Raw genomic sequence first — 27,603 nt, 5'->3', positions numbered from 1 at the left:
CATAGGGTTTCTCCCCAGTGTGAGTTCTCCAGTGTTGGGTAAGAGATATCTTAACACGAAATTTTCTCCCACATTCACTACATTCATAGGGTTTCTCCCCTGTATGAGTTCTCTGATGAATCATGAGGGTTGCCTTTTCAGAAAAGGTTTTCCTACATTCGGTACATTCATAGGGTCTCTCTCCTGTGTGTGTTCTCTGATGTAGAATGAGTTGTGACTTCCTGCCAAAAGATTTCTCACATTCATTACATTCAAAGGGCTTTTCCCCTGTGTGTGTTTTACGATGAGCAATGAGGTATGATCTTGCACTAAAGGTTTTTGCACATTCACCACATTTATAGGGTCTCTCCCCCGTGTGTATTCTCAGATGTTCAATAAGGTTTGATTTCCTGCAGTACGTTTTCCCACATTCACGACATTCGAAGTTTTTATCTCTTGTGTATGTCCTTTTATGTCCAACAAAGCCCATTTTCTTGTAGAAAACTTTCCCATATACATTATATTCAAGAGTTTGACTCAAAGTTTGAATCTTCTGATGCTGAAGTAGGTCATTATCATGCCTGAATGCACTACCCCCAACAGAATTGTTGCCACACAGCAGTGAGAGAGACCCTTTAAAAACAAATCAGATCATATCATTATTACAGTCAAAACCCAACAATGGCTTTCCTTGTCACAGTATAAAATTAAAGTGCTTAACATAGCCTATAAAATTCTACATAATTTGAACCCCAACTAACTTTCTGATACCACCTCTTAACATTCTCACCACCCACCCTTAAGCCACAATGGCGTCTTTTCTATTATTAGAACATAGCTCTCAGACTAAGCTTGGCATTTACTAATCTCTCTATCCAGAATATTCAAAATCTACATGGCTCCATCTCTCTCAAATCACTGATGTTGGTAGAATAATGTTAACCTCACCAAAAAGTCTTCCTTGACCACATTCCCTAAAAGCACATATCCCATTGTTGTCCTTTTATCTTGCATTGATTTTCTTTCACCACCAAACATTATGTATTTGTTTGCTTCTGACCTCTTTCCCTCATTTAGACTTGCAAGCTCCACGAGAACAGAGATATTAGTTTATTCACTGCTCGCTCCCCATATCTAGAACATGACCAGCATATAGTTGACTCTCATTTAAGATTTGGTGGATCACTAAATGAATATGTAAATGAATGCCTGGCAGCAGAAGGTGTCCAAGACAATGGAGAGAAGGAAGGCAATTGAGAATACTAAAGAGAGAGAGAGAGTAGCTAAAAATAAATGTCTAAGATGAAGCAGGCAGGGATAGATAAGAGTGATAAATAATCACAAAAATCACTATAAAATAGGAGAGAGCACTTAGCTGTGAGCATGAAATTGGGGTGTGTGATTTAGACATCTGAAGTATACAGACCCTCTATCCTCCAGTCATTTTCAAAGAGCAAGGGCCTCTAAAAAAGATTTCTGAAAAACACTGCCCAGAGATAACCTTAGATCTGAATTCCTGGGCTCTTATTGTCCCTGTTTTCATATGCCCAGTTCCTGCTCACTCACCTGGGTAACCATGGCCTGAGGATTCCTCCTCTAACACCCATAGCTCTTCTCCTCGCTCCAACTTGAAGATCATCTCTGGTTTGGCCACGCAGAGGCCTGTTAATGGGAAATGGCACAGGACATGGGCCAAGTTGTCTGAACTTTAGGGCCTCTGATGGAGAAGAAAAGTGCATCTTCATGAGCTGCACAAGGAAGGGGGCCCATTTAAACCTTTCATCGGGGGAAGTGAGAACAAACACACTCTTCCTGGTGCCCCAAACTGAATAATCATCCGTGACCCTTGAATCTAAAACTAAGGTATCATTAAACTCTACAAAAGCTATACATGTTACAGCAATCAAGAAAAGAAACACATGCTACCAGGAGTTACATGAACAATAATCCTCACCCACGGATGCCAAGTTACTGTAGTTCTCCAGCATTACATCCTTGTGCATGGTCCTCTGAGCAGAGTCCAGTCTGTACCACTCTTGTCGGGTAAAATCCACAGCCACGTCCTCAAATGACACAGATTCCTGTAACAAACAATCTTCAATGATCAGAATGGGATACATAGGAAAGATGCATGCAAACTAATTCTCTCAATAGATAACTATTGAGAATTGACAAGAAGAACTACACTGGACACCTGACTCTGTCTTGCTTGATATTATACTTTGTTGTGGCAGCGGGGGGCGGGGGCCCAGAACAGCCCTGCTCTGTCTTACTTTATCAATTCATGAAGAAAAGACTACTTACTACTGAGTTAACACTATGTGTTTGGACCTGTCCCAGTGGCTGGAGAAATAAGAAGAAGACAGAGTGCCTGCTCTCAAGGAGCTCATATCCCAGCAAAGATACCTGTATATAAACACATCCCTGCAACGAAGTGTTACAAGAGCTATGCTGAACATGTGTACAGAGCGCAATGGGCTTTCACAAGGGAGGGAATCAGATTCCACTTTGCATCATCAATTGAACTTCACTTGGGGAGGTAGCGCTTTGCATGCATAAACAAGAATATCATTTCCCTCATGAATATTGGGCCATAGCATAAAAAACAGCAAAAAGACACAAAACGCACATGATGAGTTATAGAACTACATATGGCACAGTATGACAGGAAAATAGTGCTTCAGGCTATGATGAGATAAAGAGCTATAGAGACATTCAAGGACCAGACAGCGGAGAAATTTTCAACTTTTTTTCCTGTAGCTCTTCAGTCTCCAAAATACTTGACTCCTTACACAATCAGAATATTTTCTAACCTTCCCACAATATATCCATATTTATAAATCATACAGAAGTACTATCAAGTGGGAGAAAGGGAGAGAATATTACTCCTAGTATAACAATATGAGCAGCTGGGTTAAGACTGGTGCCATATATTGAAATTAGCAAAACATGAGAGACAATGGGTTGGCAGAAGGGGAAACTGAGAAAGATCTTGGGCCCGAGCTGAAGTGTTTATGGCACATACTAATAGAGATGTTCAGCTGGCAGGTGATTCTGGAGTTCAAGAGAGAAGGCTAGGATAGACCACGGATTGGGAAGCAATAGCTTTTCAGTGCTAAATGAAGCCACAAGAATAAATGGGATGGCTAACGGAGAACAGAGCTTGAGAGAAACAGGAAGTACAGAGACAGTAGAGACAACAATATGACATAAAAATTGAAGGGGGGGCTGTGGGGCAGAGAAAATGGGAGAAATTCTTTTAATCTCATGCCTGCCCCAAAGTAAGCTCCAGTGTGAAAGCTGCAACCATGCAGCAGGAGGCACCTCAAATTCTAAAGGAGAAGAATCCTTTTCTTTGGCCAAAGAAATAGTGATCTGAAGAGAGTGAGAAGGATTCCCATAGCTTTCTTTCTAACCTCCCACCATTCAGCCCCAAAGGCAAACCTGGTTACAGAAAGTGAGTGCAAGAGTGGAGAGACTAAAGTCTCAACTGTCCAGCCAGAGGACCAAGAAGGGGGATCCCTTGGAGCGGGAGTGTGGGAAAAATTGGCCTAAAAAAACTAGCTTTGAAATATGTGAAGCAAAATTGAAAGAACTGAAAGGAGAAATGGGCAAATTTACAATTATGACTGCCAACTTTCAGCACCTCTTAGTAATAAAAGTAACTGGTAGACAAAAAACAATATATAAAAACTGAACATCACCAATCAACCAACTGACTTAACAGAACTTTCCACTCAAAATAGAGAGGTTAACAGTTTCTTCGAGTACACGTGGAATATTCACCAAGCTAGACCGTATCCTGGATCATAAAACAAACCTCAACACAATTAAAGGACCCACTGGGTACCAAGGAAAACCGACCTACAACAATCAACTCTGAGATACATCCTAATAAAACTACTAGAATTTAAAGACAAAGAAAAAAATTCCTCAGGGCCTCCAGGCAAAAGAATAAAATAAATTACAAGGCAAAAGAATTAGGATGGCATCAATTTCTCAAAAACAACTTACGAAGTAAAGCAACAGTAGAACAGCTTCAAGAAACTTAAGGAAAGAAAGTATGAGCAAAGGAAATTATACCCAGCCAAGATATCCTTTAAGTATCAAGGCCTTTAGAAAAATCAGTCTGGAATGTGCTAGAACACATATGGCCTTCCTAAGGAATTTATTAGAGTTGTGTTGTCCAATACGGTAGCTATTAGCCACATGTAGCCATTTAAATTTACATTTTGATGACTTAAAATGGTATAAAATTTAAAATTCAGTTCCTCAGTCAGACTAGACACATATCCATTGTTCAATAACCAAATGTAGCTAGTTATAATACTACACATTATAGATACAGAACATTCCCATCATTGCAAGAAGCTCTATTGGATGACACAATGCTAAACAATGACCTTCGCCCAACCAAAAATAATGAATGGGAAAATTTTGGCAAGAGGGTTGACAGTGAGCATTTCATGTATTTAACTATAGAGCTAAAACTAAAACAAGGCTGTGGTCATGAGTTGAAGGATAAACATTAAGGGTTCTGACAAAGTAGAAAAACTGCAACTAAAAAACAGGAGAAGAGAAAGAAAAAGGGGAAAGCTGAATAAGATCATTAACTGCTGGATAAGTAATAGGCGAGAGACATATTAGATGGTAAAAGAGTAATAAGGAAAAAGTCAGTTGTACGACCATTATGGAAAACAATATGGAGATTCCTCAAAAAATTAAAAATAGAACTACCAAATAATCTAGCAAACCTACTTCTGGGTACGTCCAAAGGAAATGAAATCACTATACTGAAGAGATATCTGCACTCCCATGTTCAATGGAGCGTTATTTACAACAGCCAAGACATGGAAACAATCTAATTGTCCATTGACAGATAAATGAATAAAAAAGATGTGGTATGTGTACATGGAATATTATTCAGCTATGAGAAAGAAAGAAATTCCGCCATTTGCAACAACATGGATGGACCCTGAGGGCATTATGGCAAGTGAAATAAATCAGAGAAAGATAAATACTGTACGATCTCACTTATATGTGGAATCCAAACAAAAAAGTCAAACTTATAGAAGCACAGGGTATAATGGTGAATACCAGGTGTGGGGGAAATGGGGAGATGTTGGTCAAAGAGGACAAAGTTACAGTCATGTAGGATTAATGTCTAGAGATCTAATGTACAGGCATGATGACTATACTTAATACTGTATTGAACAAAGGAAATATGCTGGAAGTAGATTTCAGGTGCACTCATCACACAAACAAAGATAACTATGTGAGGAGATATGTTAATTAGCTTGACTATAGTAGTCTTTTCACTATGTATATACATATCAAATCATCATGTTGTATATCTTAAATATATACATGTTTTTGGAGTAAGTCAAAGTTTATTGATTGAAGAGGTGCCACCTGAGAAGATGGGTGCCTTAATGGTACCTCAAATCCATCTTTAGAAAGAACAGGTTTCAGCTTTCTTTTATGTTAAGAGAAGGGGAAATGGGAGGAGCTGTTTTTGTAAAACTCAAGCTCAAGCAGAATTCCTCTAATGAATGGCATGTCTATATGCAAGACTAAGCAGAAGCTATTAGCCTATAGGCCATGGGAACAAACCAGACTTGAACAAGATGGAGTAAAAGAGAGACCCAGCAATTCACTCTGTTACACTCCCACCTTTTTTGTTCATTCCTCAGTTTTGAGAAAAAACGCAACTGGTAAAATAAATTTTTATAAATAAGTAAATAAAAAAGAAAGAAAAAAGGGTTAACTAAGGGTACTATAAGAAGTATTAACACAAAGGCAACCCCCAGCATAAAAATATAAACCTTCCTAATTACCAAAAAAATTTAAAGGAAACACTCAATAGAGAAAGAAACACAGTAAATATAACAAATATACATAGTAATTACAACATAATTTAAAATGAGAGAATTGAGACCAAACATATTTGTATCATTTATATTACCAAACAGTAGTACAAATAAATGAGTACAGTTTACTTCATCTATTAAAAGAAAAGGGTTTTCACATTGCCTCATAAAGTAGAACCTAACACAATGCTGTATACAAGAGACATGCTTAAAACGCAGTCATTTTAAAAGGCTAAAATTAAATAAATGGACAAAGGTTTACCAAATGAAAACAATATAAAAGCTGGGATTAAAATACTGATACCAGACAAAGTAAAATCCAAAAGCAATTACATGAGACAAAACAGGATACTTTGTAATGTTAAAAGCCCCATCCACAACGAAGATACAACAATAAGGACATTTGTGAATACTGTGCACAAAGTAACACAGCAAAAGCCTATATGAACCAAAACCTACAGGAATGCAAGAAGAAATAGAAACATTCTCTAATGGGAGACTTTTAACATACCACCCACAGAATTAGACAAATTAAGTGGACAAAAAAATAAGTAATGATATAAGAGACCTAAACAACATAATCAATAATGTGGACCTTTGGATGGATATATAGATATAGATAGATAGACAGAGAGATAGAGATAGTTATAAATACAGATATAGATATATAGAATTATATATATATGTATATATATACATATATATGTATGTGTGTATGTATATATAGAGAGAGGAGGTGGGGACACTGCACCCGGATCATACAGAACATACTTCTTCTGGAGTGCATATGGAATATTCGCAAAAAATGAACATATACTAGGGCGTGAATGAAACAACCTCAGTAGGTTCCCTAAAAAAAAGTATTACAAGCAACACTGATCAAAATAAATGAAGAAATTTAAGAATTAGAAATCGACAAGCCGATTATAAAATTCATATGGAAATAAAATGGACCTAGAATGGCAAAAACTATTTTTAAAAAGGAAAAAGACTTACACTACTTAATTTCAAGACTTATAAACTTACAGTTCTCAGGACAGTGTGGTATTTTTGTAAAGATATATATAAGACAATGTAGAGTTTAGAAATAGACCCACACATATACAGTCAATTGATGTCTGACAAAGGTGTCAAGGATATTCAGTGGGGAAAGTATATTCTTCTCAACAAAAGGCTCTGGAAAAATTGAATAGTCATATCCAAAAAAAACTTCAGAGTTCTGGAAGGATATTTACTGAATTGTTAAGCCTATGATGATCTCTAGAAGGTGAGATTATGAGAAGTTTTCAAATTAAAATTTTTATATTTCTGATCATTTAGTTAAGGTAGTGTCTATCAGGTTTCTTTGTCGTAAAATTTCTAATTTTCCCTATGTAATTACTGAGTAATCTGTGGGGACATACTTTGAGACTACATAATATTTCATTCTTCATTAAACTTTTAACTAATAGCTTTGACATCTACCAATGATTCTTGCTTAGCCCAGTTGTTACTACAATGGTTGCAAAATGGTTATTTTTCTAACTCTATCATTCTTTCCACATTAGTAATCGTCATTAGGCTTTAAGGAAGAGATTTCCCTTCTCTCTTGTTCATTCATTTATTATCAGTATGGACTCATGGTTTATCTTAGTCCCCAACCAGGCTTAACACCCAGCTGACCCAGGGCCATATGCACATGTATGGGTAAAATAACCAGGGAATAGAGAAGAAAATTTTCTGGGACTCCTTCACACAGAAGAATAATGCACCATGATTCCAAAATCTGTTGAAGTCCTAACAGAGGCCGCAGGTATATTGGTAGGATATAGGGATGCAAAAGTTGATGAAATTAAGGTGAAAGTCTGGATGGAAATGGGAATTTGTTTTCTTTTGTTTTGTTTTTATTAAGTTTATTGGGGTAACATTGGTTAATACAATTATATAATTTTCAGGTGTACATTATAATTTGACATCTGTATATTCTATTGTGTGTTTACAACTGAAAATCCAGTTTCCTTCAGCTACCATATATTTGATCCCCTTTACCCACTTCACCCTCCCACTACCCCACTATATTTGACCTCCTTTAACAATCTACCTACCCCTTTCTCACCTACCCCCTACCCTCTAATAACCACTAGTCTATAGTTCGTGTCCATGAGTCTCTGTTTGTCCTGCTCATTTGTTGCTTTTAGGTTTATATTCCACATATAAGTGATATCATGCGATTTTCAACTTTTTCTGTCTGGTTTATTTTGCTTAGCATGATTATCTCAAAGTTCATCCAAGTTGTTGAAAATGGCAGTATTTCATCTCTTCTTATGGCTAAATAATATTCCATTGCATATATGTACCACCACTTCTTTAGCTAATCATCTATCATAGGACTCTTTAGTTGCTTCCATGTCCTGGCCACTGTGAATAATACTGCTATGAACATCGGTGTGAAAATATCTTTTCAGATATCGGTTTTCAAGTCTTTGGGGAAAATACCCAGCAGAGGCATTGCTGGATCATATGGTAGATCCATTCTTAGTTTTTTTGAGGAACCTCCATACTGTTTTCCATAGTGGCTGTACCAATTTGCAGTCCCATCAGCAATGTATGAGGGTTCCTTTTTCTCCGCATCCTCCCCAACATTTGTTATTACTTCTCCTGTTGATTATAGCTATTCTAACAGGTGTAAGATGGTATCGCATTGTGATTTTGATTTGCATTTCCCTAATAGCTAGCGATGTTGAGCATTTTTTCAAATATTTGTTGGCCATTTGTATGTCCTCTAGGGAGAAGTGTCTATTCAGGTCCCCTGCCCGTTTTTTGATTGGATCATTTGTTTGTTTGTTGTTATTGAGTTGTATGAATTCTTTGTATATTTTGGATATTAGGCCCTTATCGGAGGCATTGCTTGCAAATATATTTTCCCATTCGGATGATTGTCTCTTTACGTTGTTGACGATTTCTTTTGCTGAGCAGAAGCTTTTTAGTTTGATGTAGTCCCATTCATTTATCTTAGCTTTTACTTCGAAAATGGGAATGTTTGAATGGACTTTATGTGAAGTAGTTACATCTCTGTTATCTAAATGTATTCCTGAGATTAATATTGTGTCTAACTATGGAACACTTCTACTATCTAGTATTGTAAAACAGAAGAAATGTAAGTTCATCCTTTGGCCAGTATTAATTGCAGGTGATAAATGAGAATCTTTAGAATTGCCCGAGCCCATTCAAGTTGTTTTTCTGAAGCAGTATAGAATATATGGTGGACAAAAAGAGATTATCACTTTAATTAATGGCATGTTAGAAGCTGGAGTGCAGGTCTAACAAATTCTCTTAGAATAGTCTTGTGTGGCTCATTAAAAAAGTGGATGGCTCAGGGAATTAATACGGCTTAAATAAATTAGTTTTGCCTATTAGCATCAGTAGTTCCTGATATGGTCTAACAGTGGAAAAAAAAAACAGGAAGCTAAAGGAGATTGTTTCTAAGCAATTGATGCTGCAAATTTTTTTTCTCGATCTCATTGTTGGAAAACAGTCAACTGGGGTTTGTTTTCATATAGGAAATATAATAATACACTACATCGATGATATCATGATAATATCAGAAACTGAAACTCAAGCTAGGCTGACTTAAATGCAATAGTAACATATAATCAACAGAGGCTAGTTGATAAATCCAGCAAAAGCCCAAGGGCCCACTCAAATGGTGAAATTCTTAGGAATACCCTGGACAGGAGCCCATGACACTCCACATGCAACAAAAGACGAACTGCTGTTGGAAAAAAAATGGTATAGATAATAGAAGCTTTGTTCATCCCTCTTGCAACCACATCAAAGTTGTGACAGAAATATAGAACAAACAGCAAGAAAAGTAGGCTGGGATCTAGGCGAACAGAAGCACTACAATTAGGGAGAGAAATAATTAATCGACCTGCAATGGTAGAAGGTAGGAGGGGGCGAAGACGTGAGTCTGCCCAGTCCCTAGTGGCTGAGTGGGACAGAGGCTGAGGTGTCGGCATCTGACAGCTGCAGATGCCTCTTAAAGGGGCCGTGTCTGCGAGTAGACTTTCCTAGTGACAGACCTGCTTGCTCTGAGCACCAGTGCCGGGACGGCTGCACAGGGGCACCAGGGACATACAGGGGAACACTGAGTTGTTGGAGTGAGGACCGGCGGTGAGGCTTTCTCCTGGGCAGAAGTGCCAACGATAACCGTTGTTCCTCTGTTGTGTTTTACCCCTTCCCGGTGTTCAAACACTGTGTCACCATAGCTGAGATATCATCAAACTGGATAATAGAGGTCACTCCATTCAGAGATTCCCTGAAACACCACCTCCCCCAACTCCAAGCCCCACCCAAGCCACATCCAGGAGTGTCCTCAGCGAGTCCAGTGCTCTTCCTGAGCAGAGCCAAGACTCATACTGGTGGCAGCTGGCCTCGGTTTCTGGTGTGGTTTCATGAGGCAACTGTAAGCACAGCATCTGTGTGTTGCTTGCTGAATCTTAACAGGTGGCCCCGGAGGGGCACAACCTGGGGCTAAACTTGGCCTGCGGCTGAACCCTCTCAGGATTGTGCCACTGGACACCTACTAAACAAAACTGCGCTAATAAGACCAGGAGATTTAGGAACTTTGCTTACTACATAGAAACAGACACAGAAAGGCAGCCAAAATGGGAAGACAAAGAAGCAGAAACCATATGAGAGAACAGAACAGAGATCCAGAAATAATGGAGTCAAGTAATCTAAGAGATGCAGAGTTCAAAACACTGGTTATAAAGATGTTCAGTGAACTTAGGGAAAGAGTAGATGAACTCAGTGAGAACTTTAACAAAGAGATAAAAAACATAAAAATGGAAATGGAAATTATAAAAGGGAACCAGTCAGAAATGAAGAACACATTATCTGAGATGAAGAGTTTATTAGATGGAAAAAAACAGAGTGGATAAAGAAGAGGATTGAACCACCGATATAGAAGATGGGGAAGCTGAGGACACTCAATCAGAATGGCAAGAAAAAAGAAGTCAAGACTATAATATAATTTAAGGAGCCTATGGGACACTAAAGGTAAAAATATCTGTGTCATAGGGGTACCTGAAGGAAAACAATACACTGAAGAGCTATTTGAAGAAATAATGTTGGAAAACTTCCCTCAGCTGGTGAATGAAATAGACATACAAACCCAGGAAGCTCAGAGAGTCCCAAAAAAGATGAACCCAAAGAGACCCACACCAAGACACATTATAATTAAAATGCCAAAGCTTAAAGACTAAGAGAGAATCTTAAAAGCAGCAAGAGAAAAGCAGTTAGTTACCTACAAGGGAGCACCCATAAGACTGGCAGCTGACTTCTCAATAGAAACTATGCAGGACACAAGGGCTTGGCACAAAATTTTTGACGTGATGAAAACCCAGGATCTTTATCCAAGAATACTTTATCCAGCAAAGCTATCATTTAGTGTCGAAGGACAGATAAAGAGCTTCTCAGACAAAAATAAATAAAGGAATTTATCAACACCAAGCTAGTATTACAGGAAATGTTGGAGGGACTTCTTTAAGAAGAAAGAACATGTACAAAAACATGAATAAAGAATGGTAATAACTACATTCCTATCAACAAGTACCTCAAATGGAAAAAGAATTAAGTGTTCCAACCAAAAGATAGAGTGGCTGAGTGAATAAGAGAACAAGAACCCTACAGATGCTGCCTACAGCAGACTCACTTCAGATTAAAAGACACATACGGACTAAAAGGAAGGGGATGGAAAAAGATATTGCTTTGATGGACCTAGAGGGTATTGCTGAATTAAATGGGTCAGATAGAGAAAAACAAATATTGCATGATTTCATGTACACGTGGAATCTAAAGAACAAAATAACAACAACAAAAGGGGAAATAAACTCACAGATATAGAGAATATTTTTAAGGCTACTAAATGGGAGGGGATTTGGAGAGGGCGGCGAAAAAGGGCAAAGGGATTAAGAAGTACAAATGGATAGTTGCAGAATAGACATGGAAATGTAGAGTGTAGCATAGGAAAAATTGTTAATGTTGTAATAAATATGTAAGGGGAAGAGGGGTACTAGATTTAGTAGGGTGATCACTTTACAAGTTATGTAGATCTCTGATCACTATGCTGTACAACTGAAACTGGTATATTATTGTACACCACCTATAATTGAAAAAATATCTCATTGACTTGTGCAATGTAAATATGAGCAACTAATTGTCTATTATATTTCAATAAAGCTGGGAAAAAAATAAATTTTTACAAAAAAGTCTAAAAAAATGAACTGCTGTTGTTGCCTACCCCTGGTACAAAACAAGAAATAGCACCTGGTCAGGCTATTTGGATTTTGCAGAATGCATATACTACATCTGCAAATATTGCTAGCTCCTATCCACACTTAGACATGATTTTAAAGTGTGTGCAACTTATACTAATGAAGATGGAAGCCCAGTAGGCTCATGAACAAAATGACTGTGGCGACAGGGATGGAGGTTATGCATGGACTCAACAACATGGACTTCTAGCCATCAAGGCTGACCTGGCCATAGCCACAGCAGAGTGCCTGATTTGCCAGCAGCAAAGACCAACACTGAGCCCTGATATGACACCATTCCCTAGGGTGATTAGCCAGCTATTTATTGGCAGGTTGATTCCACTGGACAACTTCCATCAAGAGAGGGGCAGCACATTGTTCTTACAGGAATAGACAGTTGCTCTGGATATGGAGTTGCCTTCCTTGAATACAATGCTCCTGCCAAAACTACCATCTATGGCCTTACAGAATGCCTTCCGCCTCCTTTTACTTCCCTCTTTTTGATGAGAATGAGGAACATTTAGATCCAGGAGATACTGCTCAGTTAGAGGATGAGGCAGCTAAATATCATGAGGAAGAGGAGGATGAGCTTTTGCCTCTAGTGGCTATGGGGGGAAAAGTAAAGGAAGGTCCAGAGAAAGAATTACAAGAAGAAGATTGAACAATTAAAACAGAAATTGGCTAATTTGTCTTTGCAGATGCAAAAGCTGGCCATGGGGCCTCAGCCCTTAAAAGTGCCAATTTTTAAAGTTCCTCAGGATCCACCGAGGTCAGGGGGAAGGCTGACTCCAATTATAATTGCAGGCTTAGATGCCCCTCCTGTGAGTTTTGCCCTTGTTGGACCAACTGGCACACCCCTTTGGATTTATCAGAAACCAATGCCTCAAACAGGGTTGCAACAAGGGCTGCAGCAGGCTGCTTCGTGGCTTTTAGGGAACCTGGAAGCCAGTTCTCTGCTGGTAAAACAGCTGGCTTATGAAAATGCTAATTCTGCCTATCAAACAACAATCAGACCCTTTAGAAAGAAAGAAGACTTAAGTGATTATGTTAGGTTGTGTTCTGACATAGGGCCCTCATACACGAAGGGACTTGCTGTGGCTGCTGCCCTGCTGGGAAAGTCCATGCGGGAAATGTTATCTGACTAGTCGAACAAACATGGCAAAAAGATGCCGTGATGCCCTCAAAAATCAAAAAATCAAATAAAAAAGGGGGAGACCTGCCCGGTTTCTCCACAAATTCTTTCTGATGCTCAAAAAACTGAATTTCTGATGCTCAAAACTAATCGACATGGCCCCGACCCGGTATTAATATGGGGACGAGGGCATGTTTGTGTTTTTCCACAGGATGCAGAAAATGCCAGGTGGTTGCCGGAGAGGTTGGTTCATTTCGCCGCTCCACCAGACACCCAGCGGGATGACCCTAACCTTGATCTTGCTGAGCCTGGCAATGGCAGCTGAGGGTGCAGTTTACTGGACATACTTTCCTGACCCACCTCTCTTACATCCAACAATGTGGCAAGGACCAAATGTCATTGTGAGAGTGAACAACACATTGCTGCTGGACATGCCATCTATGAGGAAGGTGATTGGACTAATTGTTGCAGGAATACTTGCTATTGTATCTCTTACAGCTACTGCTGCCACCGCTGCGGTGGCTCTCTCACAAACTGTACAAACTGCTCATTATGTCAATGATTTGTCCAGAAATATTACCTTAGCCTTGGGAACACAGAAAAATATAGATAGAAAATTAGAACAAAAGTTAGATGCTCTGTATAAGACAGTGGAATACCTGGGTGATGAGGTCCGGGGTCTAAAAATTAGATCTCAACTAGAATGTCATGTAAAATATCATTGGATCTGTGTCACATCTAGAAGATATAATGAGACTAGTCATGAGTGGGATCGAGTAAAATATCATTTAAAAGGCATATGGCACAATGCTAATGTATCCTTAGATTTAATTAACCTGCATAAAGAAATACAAGGACTTAAAAATGCTAAACCTCTGCAATTTGATGCTGATAAATTGGCCACTGAATTTTTGGATCACCTTAAGGGCCTTGTCCCCTCATGGTCTTCCTTCTATCAGCTAGCTGCTTCTGTTTTGACTATAGGAGCCTATGTAATTGTTGTTTTGTGCCTGCTTCCTTCTCTACTGATATACTTCATTAGTGCTATATTAAAACTTCAGGCCAACCTACATCATGTAAGACTTCGAAATACGGCTTAAAAGATAGACATCTCTCTCCCACGGGGGCTGGTAGTCAAAGACGGGTAAGACTCCCTCAGAGACTGGACAACCTAAGACAGGGCGTGCATGATGGAATGCACGTACCGATGACGGGTAAGTTCCAGATCTGGTGAGGGAATCACCTAAGACAGGCACAGTCACCTTGCGCCAGAACCAGGAGGGTTCGGGCATTTAAAAAATAAAAAGGGGGAGATGTGGGGAGTCACTTATGGACATGTGAAATCGTATAACAAGGAACAAGGATATTTGTGTACTTGGCAACAATGTAAGAAGTTGAGATTGTAAAGCGCTGGGAAAAACCGGGAGGTAACTATTCACATAGCAATCACTGCAAATTCCTTGCTACAGTTTAGCAGAGAGTTCTGAGTTGTGAGAATCTCATTGTTCTACTAGATAAGTAATCTGGCTAACCTTGGTTCTTGGCTACTGTTTTTCTCATTGTATGCTATAAGTAGCCTGTTCTAAATAAACTCGGGGACACAGCTTGAATCTGTGCTCCCTCCTGCAATGCTGTCTGTCTTTCTTTTCCTCAGTCCATGCTCCCTCTTTCAGGTACCCTCAATTACTTTGTCGGCTGGCTTCCAACAATTCACCATCATGGTGTTCATACAGTATTGCTTCTGATCAAGGAACTCACATCACAGAAAATCAAGTGCAGCAATGGGTCCATGCTCATGGAATTCTCTTGTCTTACCATGTTCGCTACCACCCTGAAGCAGCTGGCTTTATAGAATGGCAGATGGCCTTTAGAAGACTCAGGCATGCAGGACAAGATGGAGTTCCTGCAGGTCCTGAAGCACGGGCTGCAGCACGTCAGTGGCCACAGTGATCTCCACGGCCATATACAAATTTTCTTCAAGGCAAATCCTGTTGGTACATTATGGGGGAAGACAAATATGGAAACAAATACTATGAAGACAACAAACAGTTTTTGGCTATCATTGATGGGTTCTATATAATATAGTAGTTCTCCCTCTTATCTGCAGGGGATATAGTACAACACCCCCAGTTAATGCTTGAAACTGAGGATAGTACCGAATCCTATATATACTGTTTTTTTCTATACATACATACCTATGATAAAGTATAATTTATAAATTAGGCACAATAAGCAATTAATAGCAATAATTAATAATAAAATAGAACAGTTATAACAATATACTGTAATCAAAGTTATATGAATGTGGTTTCTCTCTCAGAATATCTTATTATACTGTACTCACCTTTTCACTTAAAGGAAGCACATTATGACTTCTCTTCGGCATATCTGAATTGGCAGCACTACCACTCTTGCATTTGGGGGCCATTATTAAGTAAAATAAGGATTACTTGAACATAAGCACTACAATAATGATAACATGATAGTCGATCTGATAGCTACTAAGTGACTAACAGGCAAGAAGCATGTACTGAATGGAGACATTAGACAACCGGATGATTCGTGTCCCTGGCAGGATGGAGCGGAAAGGCAAGAGATTTCATCACGCTGCTCAGAATGGTGCATAATTTGAAACTTATGAATTGTTTATTTCTGGAATTTTCTATTTAATATTTTCAGACCACTGTTGAAAATGGATAACTGAAACCATGGAGAAGGAAACCGGGGTAAGGGGGGACTACTGTAATACTGAAATGAATGGCACAAACACATTCTAGGATGTGGATGGAAGCATGGTGTCCCCCGAATGGCAATCACTGTATGGCTTCACTATATGATCGATGAATCTTCCAACGACAAAACCACCTACTGCTCATAAGTTCATTTGGACAAACCATAAGTTCAATGTGTCACTCCAGAACAATATGTACCTTATTCCACCACTAGGAAGATTCAGGAGTAGGTCCCACCTTCAACACCTTGTAAGTAAAGACAATGGAAATCAACTTAAACGTGTAAAATATAGGGCTTTTCATGTAAATGTACTTTTACTGCTTACTATTAACTTGATAAAAATTGTTTGATTAAGAAAAAAAGACTCCATTACAGTGCCAGCTAGATGTTGATACTTTGAGAAACTGGAGCAATGTCCTCCAGTCTAGGATGCTGTACAGACTCTGAATCACCATCTAATATATGATGCTGTTTCTCCCACAGACAAGTCATGGTCCAGAAGTCAAGGGGTGGAAATGGGAATAGCACTACTCATTATCACTGTCAGCACCCAGCTGATCGAGAAGGGAAAGTTTTGGTGGTGAGACGGCCAGTTGTAAGAACGCATGAGTGGCTGACGTGAGAATGAAACAGCAGGCACCAACTTTATTGCAGGGAGTGCGCTTCTGCTTCATTAGGGGACTACAGGGGCTTTATATATGTCAGAGAAAAATAGTGGCATTCTGCTACACATGCTTAATACAATAAGCTAAATCATGCTTACATATGTTAGGTGCATGCACCCTATTACACTAATATCACATTATAAATCCGAGGTCCTATTCCTAGCCGCAAGCCTGGATCACAGCCAGACCTGGGGCCCACGTTCCACCCCTACAGGGTCATGGCATGGGACCTGGCCCAGAGGGCACTATCTTGGGCCCACAATTCACAACAACAATATAAAGAACAACAAAACACTACCAGGCTACAGGCTACAAGGGCTAAGGCGGCTACTGCCCACTGCCAGGAGGACTCCAAGGACTTCCACCAAGTTGTCAAGGGGTCTTCTCCCAGGCCATGGATGGCTTGGACCTCAGCATTCATTTCCCAGAGAGCTGCCTGTGCCTGGTTGTCATGATCAGGAATGCAGACACAACATTTTTGCCCTGGGCAGCAGTTAGGAGGCCATGCGGTTTTTCAGAACTACTTTCTGCATTTGCGTAGTTTCATCTATTAAAAGGGTTATAGACTGATGCATAGCGGTCAATGTCTGTGCAGTGTGCTAGGCAAAAGCTTCTACTTGCAATTCTACATTTACGGATCCCACCCCTGGAAGGAATAACGCCAGGGGGTAGAACCACCATGCTGCCCATTTCTGCTGGTGCCAGAGGTGATATACAGGATACCAATTATGAGGCAATTGGGGCAAAGTGGGTAATATGCATCCAGCTAAATACAGATGTCCCCAGGTACAACAACCAGTCCAGTCAGCAGACAAGTAGGGCCAGCCGTAGCACCCGCAGACCCAGAGATATCCTGCAGGTAGCTAGTCGCTAGACTCTGTACTGACATAACATCACCCATTCCACTAGACCTTGGGAACTTCAGCAAGGGTGGTGTTACACCTCGAGGTGTAACCACTCCACGATATGGTTGGGCACAGATCTTACTTTCTCTGTGCGGTGGGGGGCCTGCTCCCGCAGTTCCACATGTTCTCCTGCTAGCCATCCCCACCCATTGGAAATGACATAACCTATGAGGGGTGGGGGATTGTGATGGTCGCTGAGGAGTAGCACTTCTGTGGCCCATCATCACTGGTCCCATTCAGGTGTGGTGTTCCAGGTTCACAGCCACATTCTGGAGCTACTGCCTGAGGGATGGTATCACCATTATGGAAGGCAGTTGAGCCATCTCTTCCAGAGGTAATTCAGTCCCTTCTGCCCCATCATCCCACAGCCGCAGCAGCTACCCTGGAACATCTACCCGGCTCTCTGCCGCACCTGTTTCATCAGGTCCCAGAGTTCAGCAGGGGTGTACTAGATCAAGGTGTTATGCTTTTTAGCCTGGGGGGACCGCCAGCTTACCTCACCCCCCGGGGCCAAAGGCTATTCCACTTCAACCTGCTGCCGTATCACCCGCTGCACCTGCCGTGGGGTCGCCAGCGGGCTCCCAGACCGGGATGATGGCAGCGACCCATCAGGGCCCTACAGCTTGCATTCCGCTGTCTTCAGCCGCCTTCCTAGCACTTCTTCCTGATGTTGTTACTGCACCCGCTGAGCCTGGTCCTGAACCTCCAGGCTGGCCTGCCATAGCATTGCCAGGAACATCTAGGCCACCTAACCTGCTGCCTCCTGGTGAGCGGTCAGGACATTCGACTGCAACATCTCCAGGGCTTTCCAGATGCAGCTTCACTCCATCCTAATCCTCCAGGATACATGGCCATGGGATACCACTGGGAGGCAGGGGGCCACATGTCCTCCACCTGGGTCTCCTCCACCCGGAAACCGTCCAGAGCACTGAGGGCCGTACTCACCTCATCCTGTCAGCTATGCCATGTGTCAGCACCAAGCTGATTGAGTAGGGAAGGTTTTGGTGGTGAGATGCCCAGTTGGAAGAACATACGAGGGGCCGACATGAGAATGAAATGGCAGGCACCAACTTTACTGCAGGGAACGTGCTTCTGCTGCAGGGAATGCGCTTCTGCTCCATTAAGGGACCATATGGGCTTTATATATGTCAGAGAACAATAGTGGCATTCTGCCACACATGCGTGATACAATAAGCTGAATCATACGTAAATATGTTAGGCACAAGTGTCCTACTACACTAATGTAACATTCTAAATCCGACATCCTATTCCTAGCCACAAGCCTGGATCACAGCCAGACCTGGGACCAGTTAGGCTTGGAGCCTACAATTATCCCTCATGATCAACTAGCAAATTTTTGCTTCCCATCCCTGTGACTTCATGCTCTTGGTGTAGAGGTCTTAATTCCAAAGAGAGGAATGCTTTCACCAGCAGACACCATAGCAATTACATCGAACCGGAAGCTAAGATGGCTGCCTAGCCACTTTGAGCTCCTCATGCCTTTAAATCAACAGGCAAAAATGGGAGTTACTTTGCTGGCTGGGGTAATTATCCTGACTACTAGGGGGAAATTGGGCTGCTGCTACACAATGGAGGTAAGAGAATACATGCCTGGAATATTTATAAGGTCCCTTAAGGCATTCTATCATGTCCTGTGATTAAAGTCAATGAAAAACTATAACAATTCAGGCAGGACTATTAATAGTCTAGACCCTGCAGGAATGAAGGTTTGGGTCACCTCACTAGGTTAAAAGCAATAACCAGCTGAGGTGCTTGCCAAGGGAATATAGAATGGGTAGTAGAAGAACATCAGCTATGACCACAAGACAAGTTGCAGAAATGAAAACTGTAACTTTTGAGTATTTCTTCCTTGTTTTGTTATGAATATGTATACACGTATTTTTTTCCCTCTCTCAACCTCTTATCAACTAATATAAAATCTATTAATAATTGTTAACTTTACATCACAGTATTTAAGTATATCAAGAAGAAGAGTGAGCATCACTCAATGATTTTGCATCCTCTTCTGAAGAAAGAGCCTGTTTTGGGTTTGTATACATGATACTTGTATCATGTTAGGCAGAAGGATAACCTTGTTACTTCTTTTACTTGGAGGTTAAGTATGATTTAAGGAAATGTGTGTGGGTACCAAATTTATAAGGAGTAGACTGTGATGATCAATTTTATGTGTCAAGCGGGCTATCTACAGTCCCTGGATAATCAAACACTAATCTAGTTGTTGCTGTGAAGGTATTTTGTAGATGTGATTAATATATACCATTAGTTGACTTTAGTAAAGGAGATTATCCTTGATAATCTGGGTAGGTCTTATCCAATCAGTTAAAAGGCCTTAAGAGCAAAACAGGGATTCCACCTGTGGATGGCAATGTCAGCTCCTGCCAGAAAGTTTCCACTTTGTCCTTCCTGGTGGCCTACCTTATGGGTTCTGGACTTACTTGTCAGGTTCTAGGATTCTCCCCTAGAACCTTCAGAGGGACCATGGTCCTGGCAACACCTTGAGTTCAGACTTCTGGCCTCCAGAACTATAAGAATATAAATTTTTGTTGTTTAAAGCCACCAAGTTTTTGGTCATTAATTATGGCACACCTGGAAACTAACACAAACTTTACTGGGAAATGAGGTACTACTGTAATAAATACCTACAAATGTGGAAGTGGCTTTGGCTTGGGATAATGTATAGAATCTGGATGAATTTTGATGCATGTGACAGAAAAAGCTTACATTGCCTTTAAGAGACTATTGGAAGAAATATGGGCATTAAAGTCATTGCTGTGGAGGGCTCAAAAGGAGGTGAGGAAGACAGTAGAGGAAGCTTCTATCATCTTAGAGAATATGTATATCATCATGAGCAGAATATTAATAGAAATATGAATATTAAAGGTGCTTCTGGTGAGATTTCAGATGAAAATAAAGAACATGTTATTGGAAACTGGAGAAACTTGTTCTATAATGCCAGAAACTTGACAGAATTGTGTTCTACAGTTGTGTGGAAAGTAGAACTTGGATATTTAGCTGATTTAAAAGCAAAGTATTGAAGGTGTGGCCTGGTTTTGTCTTGCCGCTTATAGTAAAAGGTGAGAAAAATGAAACATATTGAATAAGGAACTATTAAGCAAAAAGGAGCTAACATTTGATGATTTGGGATATTCTCAGCCTGCTCATATTGTAAAGAATGCTAAAATTAGAAAATTCACTCTTTGGAACTAGTACTATGGAGAGAAAGCCAAGAGTGTGGCTAGACTATCTTTTCCCAAAGAAATTAGGTATGTGGCTCATGGATTCACTGAACCATCTCAACAGAATCTAAGAATAGAGATGATATTATCCAGTAAAATTCTATAGGGCCCCTCTTGTCTAATGGGAACCTACACAGGAGAGCCACAAGGTTTTTGAGAACATTATGTGCACAGAAACACTGTAAGCTTAAACTGAAAGGAACAGGCACAATACAAGCTGAGAGAAGACTGTCAAGCTGCTAAAATTTTACAGGTAGGAAATGGTCTGATAGAACTACCTAGTTGTAAACATATGCTACCTTGCAAGAAAAAGAAAAATGGACTTCAAGGGCAGAGCATTGGATGCAAAGTCAGAGAGTGGAGGTACAGGCCCAGAGTCAGAGGCCATTTGGAGAAGTATGTAGTGCAGGGGTTGAAAGTGTTGCCATGGGTCCAAAAGATGGAGCCAACACAGGCCCAGAGGGCAGAGCATCAAGCCATAGAGATTTTCAGGCCTTATGTATGAATGTTACTGTGAACAAGACTAACTCCATCTTTGTGTCCCTGATTTGTATTCAAGTTTTTCATGCTGTGAACTCTGACAAACCTCACTGTTCTCAGCCAGCACACCAAAGCTTTATAATTAATGATTACCTGTGTTCCTTAAACCTATACAATATAGCTGTAACGATTCTTGTCAGTAACAGCCAGAATGCCATGACAATTGAGATAAAAATCAAACTGGTGTTAGCATCAATTCTAAAAAATCATCTATCACAAGACCACCATGAAGTATGGTTCTTGGCATGTACTGCATTCTTTGTCCCTTTGTCAATCATTAGTACCTAAGCTATAAAAATGTACTATAAAAATGTACTATAAAAAATATACTGTAACAACAGTCTGATAGTGGAGAATATCTACACAGACTCCTGAGTCACCTGTCAGCTGTGACCTTATCCCTGTAATTAACTTACCTTATAATAAATTCCTGTTCATCTATGGAATTGCCTGCATCATTTTTCAGTCTCGAGAAACCCTCTTGTTACAGTAGCCACTACACCGGTGTTCCATGTTCAGACACCTTAAAATGTAATGGAATTGCCATGCTAAATTTCAAACATGCTTAGGGCCAGTGACCCCCTTATTCCTTCCAATTTCTACCTTTTAGGATGGAAACGAAACTCATGCCTGCTCTGCCATTATATCTTAGAAGCAGATAACTTTTCTTCTAGTTTCTCAGATTCACAGATGGAAAGAAAGTGCCCCAGGATGGATCATATCCAGAGTCTCACCCTATTCATACCTGACTTAGATGATTTAAATAATAAGATCTAGGGCCTTTTAAGTTGATGATACTTAGATAACATTTTGGACTTAGAATGATGTTATAAGGGTTTAAGATGGAGGGAGGCGAATTTATTTTGCACATGGGATGAACATGAATTTGGGGACCAGAGGATGGACTGTAATGGGTTGAATGATGACCCCTCAAAAATGTGTCCACAGGCTAACACCTAGATTCTGTGAATGTTACCTCATTTGGGCAAAAGATCTTTGCATATGTAGTTAAAGATTTTAAGTTGAGATCATCCTGGGTTACCTGGGTGGACCCTAAATCCAATGACAAGTGTGCTTATAACAGACAGAAAAGGAGAAGGGAGTGATACTGTGATTCCCAGGCTCCATTCAGGTCACCATCACATTGGCCAAGAGCAGCAGCATGGTCTTCATGGTTTTCATGGCAAGTGATGATGAGCAGTCTACACAAATGGTTGCAAGTTGGGAAGATGACAAAGTGACAGAAGCATCCTCAAACAGTTTTGTTGCTGTTAAAATCAATACCAAAAGATGCGCTCACTAAAAGTTGAAACATCAGTTGCAAATGGGAACCAGTCAGAAAGGTTAGTCTATTTCATCCATCATTTGCACCCAGTAACACTTCTAAAAAATCTCAGATTTTGCGATACACCATCTACATTTCCTAATACAAAAAGAAAGAAAGTTCAAGACATGTCATTCTCTCTCTCAGAAGCCTGGTCAATATTCAAATCAGAGACCTACCCAGGACCTCATTGTCAGAATAAAAAAACTAACCAAAACATTTGGAAAAAGAAAAGTGAAAGAACAAAGATATTAAGAAGGAAATTGAGGACGAAAATTGGAAAATAAATGTTGAATACTAAAAGAAAGCAAGAAGTGTTGGTAAACAGAATGCAAGAAGAGCAAAGAAACAGAAGATGGGGCAGTTCAAGGATATATAAAACAGGTTGCATTGGACCATGAAAAGAGAGCTGCTTGTTTTACAAAGACAAAGGAAAAAGCTGCTGCTTTGCTGGAAACAGGCAGAAACACAATTTAAGAGGGAATCTTATGCAAGAGGAACCTTCCCAATGAGTCCTTTATAAATCAGTTCCCTGTACCTGTTCAAGAAAAAGCATGGTAGTTTGCTGTACAGGCAGGAAGACCAACTACATCCATGGTACACTCTTCCATTGGAAAAATATAAACACTGTTGGGGACAACTTTATCCATGCCTCATCATTTGGATACTGATTAGCAATTTCTTATTTAGTAATGTTCCTCCTGCACAGACTCATTTGATAACAACATCAGAACTCTCAAATTGTGTACCATCTAGCAACTCAGAAAAAAAAAGAGAACTATCCAGAAGTGTGCTGAAAAAGCACTTCAAAAGGGAAAAGAAGGTAGGTTCAGGACTCAAGATGATAGTAAAGGTGAAAACACTTGGAATGCAAATTCTCGTCCGCTGATGTATGAGACTAGTGACAATATGTGCAATAATCATTATTTCTTTTATGATTTAATTCAACTAAAATTCTGCTGGAGAAGTAGGACTGCTTTATGTTTTCTAACTAATCTACATTTTAAAGTGTTTCTTTAATCCTGTTTAGTGGGTATAGGTTAAAACTGTCTAACTCAGAAAAATCAAAAGATAAAAAAACTAAATGGCTGCGAAGTCCCTGCATATGGTAACCAACTGTTAGAAGCTTAAAGAATTTAAAGGTCTGACACAACTTCCCTCCATCAGCTTTATTATACAGTATTTCACGTACCCATTACCCCTATGCTCTCAGATGGCATGTTATATTTAGAGGTATTTTGCTCTAAAACTCTTAAGCCCACACAAAGTAACTGGTATATCAGAGTAATTTGACTCTGGGTCAGATGCATTTTAATTAACCCATCAAATGATAATTTATATTTAGCTTTTCTCTTATCACTCATCTACTGCAAGCAAAATCTTGCAGTATTTAATCTTAAACACTGAATGAAAAATTCTTTCAAATAGAAAAATAGCTACAGGCCTATAATAGCATTTATGATAAGGTTGTAACTGAAGATATTGTTTCCATCATCCATATTAAGATCTATCAAAAGTTTTCCTGACCCTCAAGTATGAGAAAATCTTTACTACAAAGGAATGATTGATTTCTCTGTAAGAGCTTTGTGATTCACGCGTCTGACTGTACTTCTTATTCTGTTATATCTTCCCAGATATCAGAGATAATCTAGACTTCAATGTTTCTAGCTGTTAAGACTGTTGACCAGAATGCCTACCTTCTAAAACTTGTGTTGATATTTTCTTCTTTTTACTTCCTTTTACCCTAATATTCACCTACTTATAGTTAGAAGCTTCCTAAAACCCACAAGAAAACAAAGTCAATGTGTAAATAAATGAAAAATAAAAACTGTGCATTTCTAACTCATCTTTGGAAGATCTAGGAAAGAAGAGTTGGGGAGGGGTAGAGTACTAATTATAAGAAGGAAGTTGCCATGCATGGCTCAGAATGATCAGCCTCCAAATAATAGTACTATGTAGAGTGTAAAAAGGAAGACTTTTCACTGTCATCCACTGAAATCCTTACACATAAAAATTCAATTTCTAGAAAAATATCTTTAACAAATAATCATGTATGTGCATATAGAAATACATCGAGGAATTTCACCACCAAATTGTCAATTATAATGAAAACCTACTGCCGTTACAAATGCTCAAAGGATGGGATACTATGTAACCATTAAAATTATGTAAAAAATTATTTCTGGACATGGGAAAATATTTATGTAACACTCCCAATGTTTCTTTTTTAAAAAGAAGACAACCATTCTTGTTAGTTTTACTTTATCCTCCCATTACTTTGTATATTATAGGATAAACAAGAAAGGAATTATGTTAATGTCATCATGACCAAAAAAAGATACCTAAGTATACTATCAAAGAAGTAAAAGTTCTATAATTTTAATCTGAATTGGAAATGAGCTCTGTTTTTTTTTCTCTCTCTTATAAAGAGAAAGCTGATCTCTGCTTCCGGAAAAACAGAGTAAATAGAGAAGACTGCCAATTGGAGAGAAGGCAGACCAGCAAGGGACCTCAAAACCCGAGGAACGATATAGAAGTGATTCCCTTGAGTTTTCTTTTTACCTCACATATCCCAAACAGGTGCTGGAGAAGCTGGCAACCCAAAAATGCCAGTGGGCACAGACCAAAAACAGCTCTAAGATAACCTGCTTTCTCTAAAGAACAAGAAAAGGAACAACCTAGCAAGACAGAAAGCTTTTAAATAATAACCACCTTATACCAGCCAAGCATCATGGAAAAAACTGTGGATTCCCAACTCCATCCTATCAGCAAAAGCCAAGAGGGGAGCATACATTTCCACTCTTGTCTGGCTGTCACAAGGCACTAAAGCCCCTACAACACTGTGGTGATATCAGAAAAGACCAAGTGAAGGAGCTAAGGTTCATCGCTTCTGGGCAGTAACGAGGCTACTCACTCAGTACTGGCAGTGGAGAAACCATGGGGAGCCTGGACTTCAACCCCAAAATCAGCAGTAATGAGGCATCCATCCTGCTGGAGGGAGTAATGTCAGAGGAGACCTACTAGAGTCAAGGCTTTCACCACTTCCAAGGAGTAGCAAGTGCAAGCCCCCACCCCCGCATGATATCAATGGAGGTAATGGAAAGCAGTAATTAGTCACTGCTACTCCTCCCACCCAGGGAAGAATCAGGGGAAACATAGTGGAAAGCTGGAATTCCAACCCTGCCCAGAAATAATGAAGAGCTCTCCACCTTGGGTGTCAAGGGAAGCCAAATGGGAAACCTGGACTTGTACACCCACCTGGCAATAATGAAATTATGTCCTACCTTCCTCATCTGGAATGAAGTCAGAGGAAACCAGCTAAAATAGGTTTAAATAAGAACAAAATTCTCAAAACATAATACTAAAGATGTCAACTTTTCAACTGAGAATCACTCATATTGACCAGAAAAATCTCAAACTGAATGAAAAAAGAAAAGGTACCAAGACTGAGATAACAATGATAATTATCCAACAAAGATTTTGAATGAGCCATCAGAAAAAAATAGCTCCAACAAGGAGGTCTCAGCGAAAAACACAGAAGATATGAAGAAGACCCAAATGGAAATTTTAGACGTGAAAAATACAATAACCAAAATAAAAAAAAAAAACTCAGTGGATGGCCTCAACAACAGAACACAGGGGACAGAGGCAAGAATCAGTGAAATGGAACAAAGAAGAATAGAAATTACCCAATCAGAATAATATAGACAAAATTGACTGCGAAAAAAGTGCCTCGGGGACCTGCAGGATTATAAAAGAATCGACATTCCTGTCATCAGAAAACAAGAAGGAGGGAAGAGGATGGAATAATGGAATATTATTCAGCCATAAAAAAGAAGGCAATCTTGCCATTTGTGACAGTATGGATGGACCTTGAGGGCATTATGCTAAGTGAAAAAAAGTCAAAAACAAACACTGTATGATCTCACTTATATGTGGAATCTAAAAAACAAAAACACCAAACACATTGATATAGGGAACAGCAGATTCGTGGTGGCGGAGGTGGGGTGCAAAATGAGTAAGCGGGATCAAAAGGTACAAACTCCCAGGTATAAAATAAATAAGTCATGGGTATATAATGTACAGCATGGTCACTATAGTTAATAATACTGTATCATACATTTGAAAATTGCTAAGGGAGTAAATCTCAAAAGTTCTCATCACAAGAAAAAAAATTCTGTAACTATGTATGGTGACAGATGTTAACTAGATTTATTGCGGTGATCATTTCACAATACATCCATCCCTTGATTTACGTGTTTTTTTATACATGGTAAATATTCCCCCCGTTTACGCAGACTTTTTATACATGGTTTCCATTTATGTGGTCCCATTTTACGCAGTTCTTTCTTTTTCATTTCCGTTATTGGCGATTACTCTTTCTAAAAAACAAAAGCTTAACTTGGCAACATACAAAGAATACTTACTAATGCACAATTATTAATGATCTTCCCATTCACCGGATGGCAAATAAAAAAGCATGGATGACTACTAATGTTTTGCTGTAGAAGCTGAAAATTATATAAAGGAAAAATGTCTTCCTTTTAAAATATTTTTACTTTTAGATAATGCACCTGGTCATCCACACAATTTAGAACATCCAAATATTAAAGTTGTATATTTGCCACCAAATACAACTTCCTTCATCCAACCTTTAGATCAAGGTATTATTTCCACCTTTAAGAGTAATTATATTAAACAGAGTTTTAATGATATTTTTAATAACGTTGAAGATAACAAATCACAGTTACAGAAGCCTGGGATAAATGCACAATCTTAAGTTGTATCAAGAATATTGCTTTAGCTTTGAGTGATATAAAACCATCAACTTTAAATGCTTGCTGGAAAGCAATATGGCCAGAAGTGGTTATATTAGGGAATATGGTTTCAACAACTGAAGAG

The 27,603-nt window shown here is 39.5% G+C and overlaps 1 protein-coding gene and 1 pseudogene across 2 annotated transcripts in view; one reads left to right on the top strand and one right to left on the bottom strand.

Annotated features, from left to right (window-relative positions):
• The window catches only part of ZNF157 (zinc finger protein 157), a 38,468-nt gene that overhangs the window by 922 nt on the left and 9,943 nt on the right, over nt 1-27,603 (bottom strand). For both annotated transcript variants that reach the window (XM_039866412.1, XM_039866413.1), the window contains exons 4-7: nt 15,093-15,265; nt 1,934-2,060; nt 1,546-1,641; nt 1-612 (exon numbers count right to left, since the gene is read on the bottom strand). The exon at nt 1-612 is cut by the window's left edge and continues 922 nt beyond it. In XM_039866412.1, coding sequence (XP_039722346.1) covers nt 1-612; nt 1,546-1,641; nt 1,934-2,060; nt 15,093-15,161 — 904 coding nt within the window. In that variant the 5' untranslated portion in view covers nt 15,162-15,265. The remainder of the gene's footprint in view (nt 613-1,545; nt 1,642-1,933; nt 2,061-15,092; nt 15,266-27,603) is intronic.
• LOC120605529 (UBX domain-containing protein 4-like) lies at nt 22,540-23,304 on the top strand (annotated as a pseudogene).

This window comes from Pteropus medius, unplaced genomic scaffold (genome assembly GCF_902729225.1).
Source record: "Pteropus medius unplaced genomic scaffold, Ma_sr-lr_union100, whole genome shotgun sequence".
Taxonomy (NCBI): Eukaryota; Metazoa; Chordata; class Mammalia; order Chiroptera; family Pteropodidae; genus Pteropus; species Pteropus medius.
Note: the sequence above shows the minus strand (reverse complement) of the source record. Positions and strands in the feature narration are given on the sequence as shown.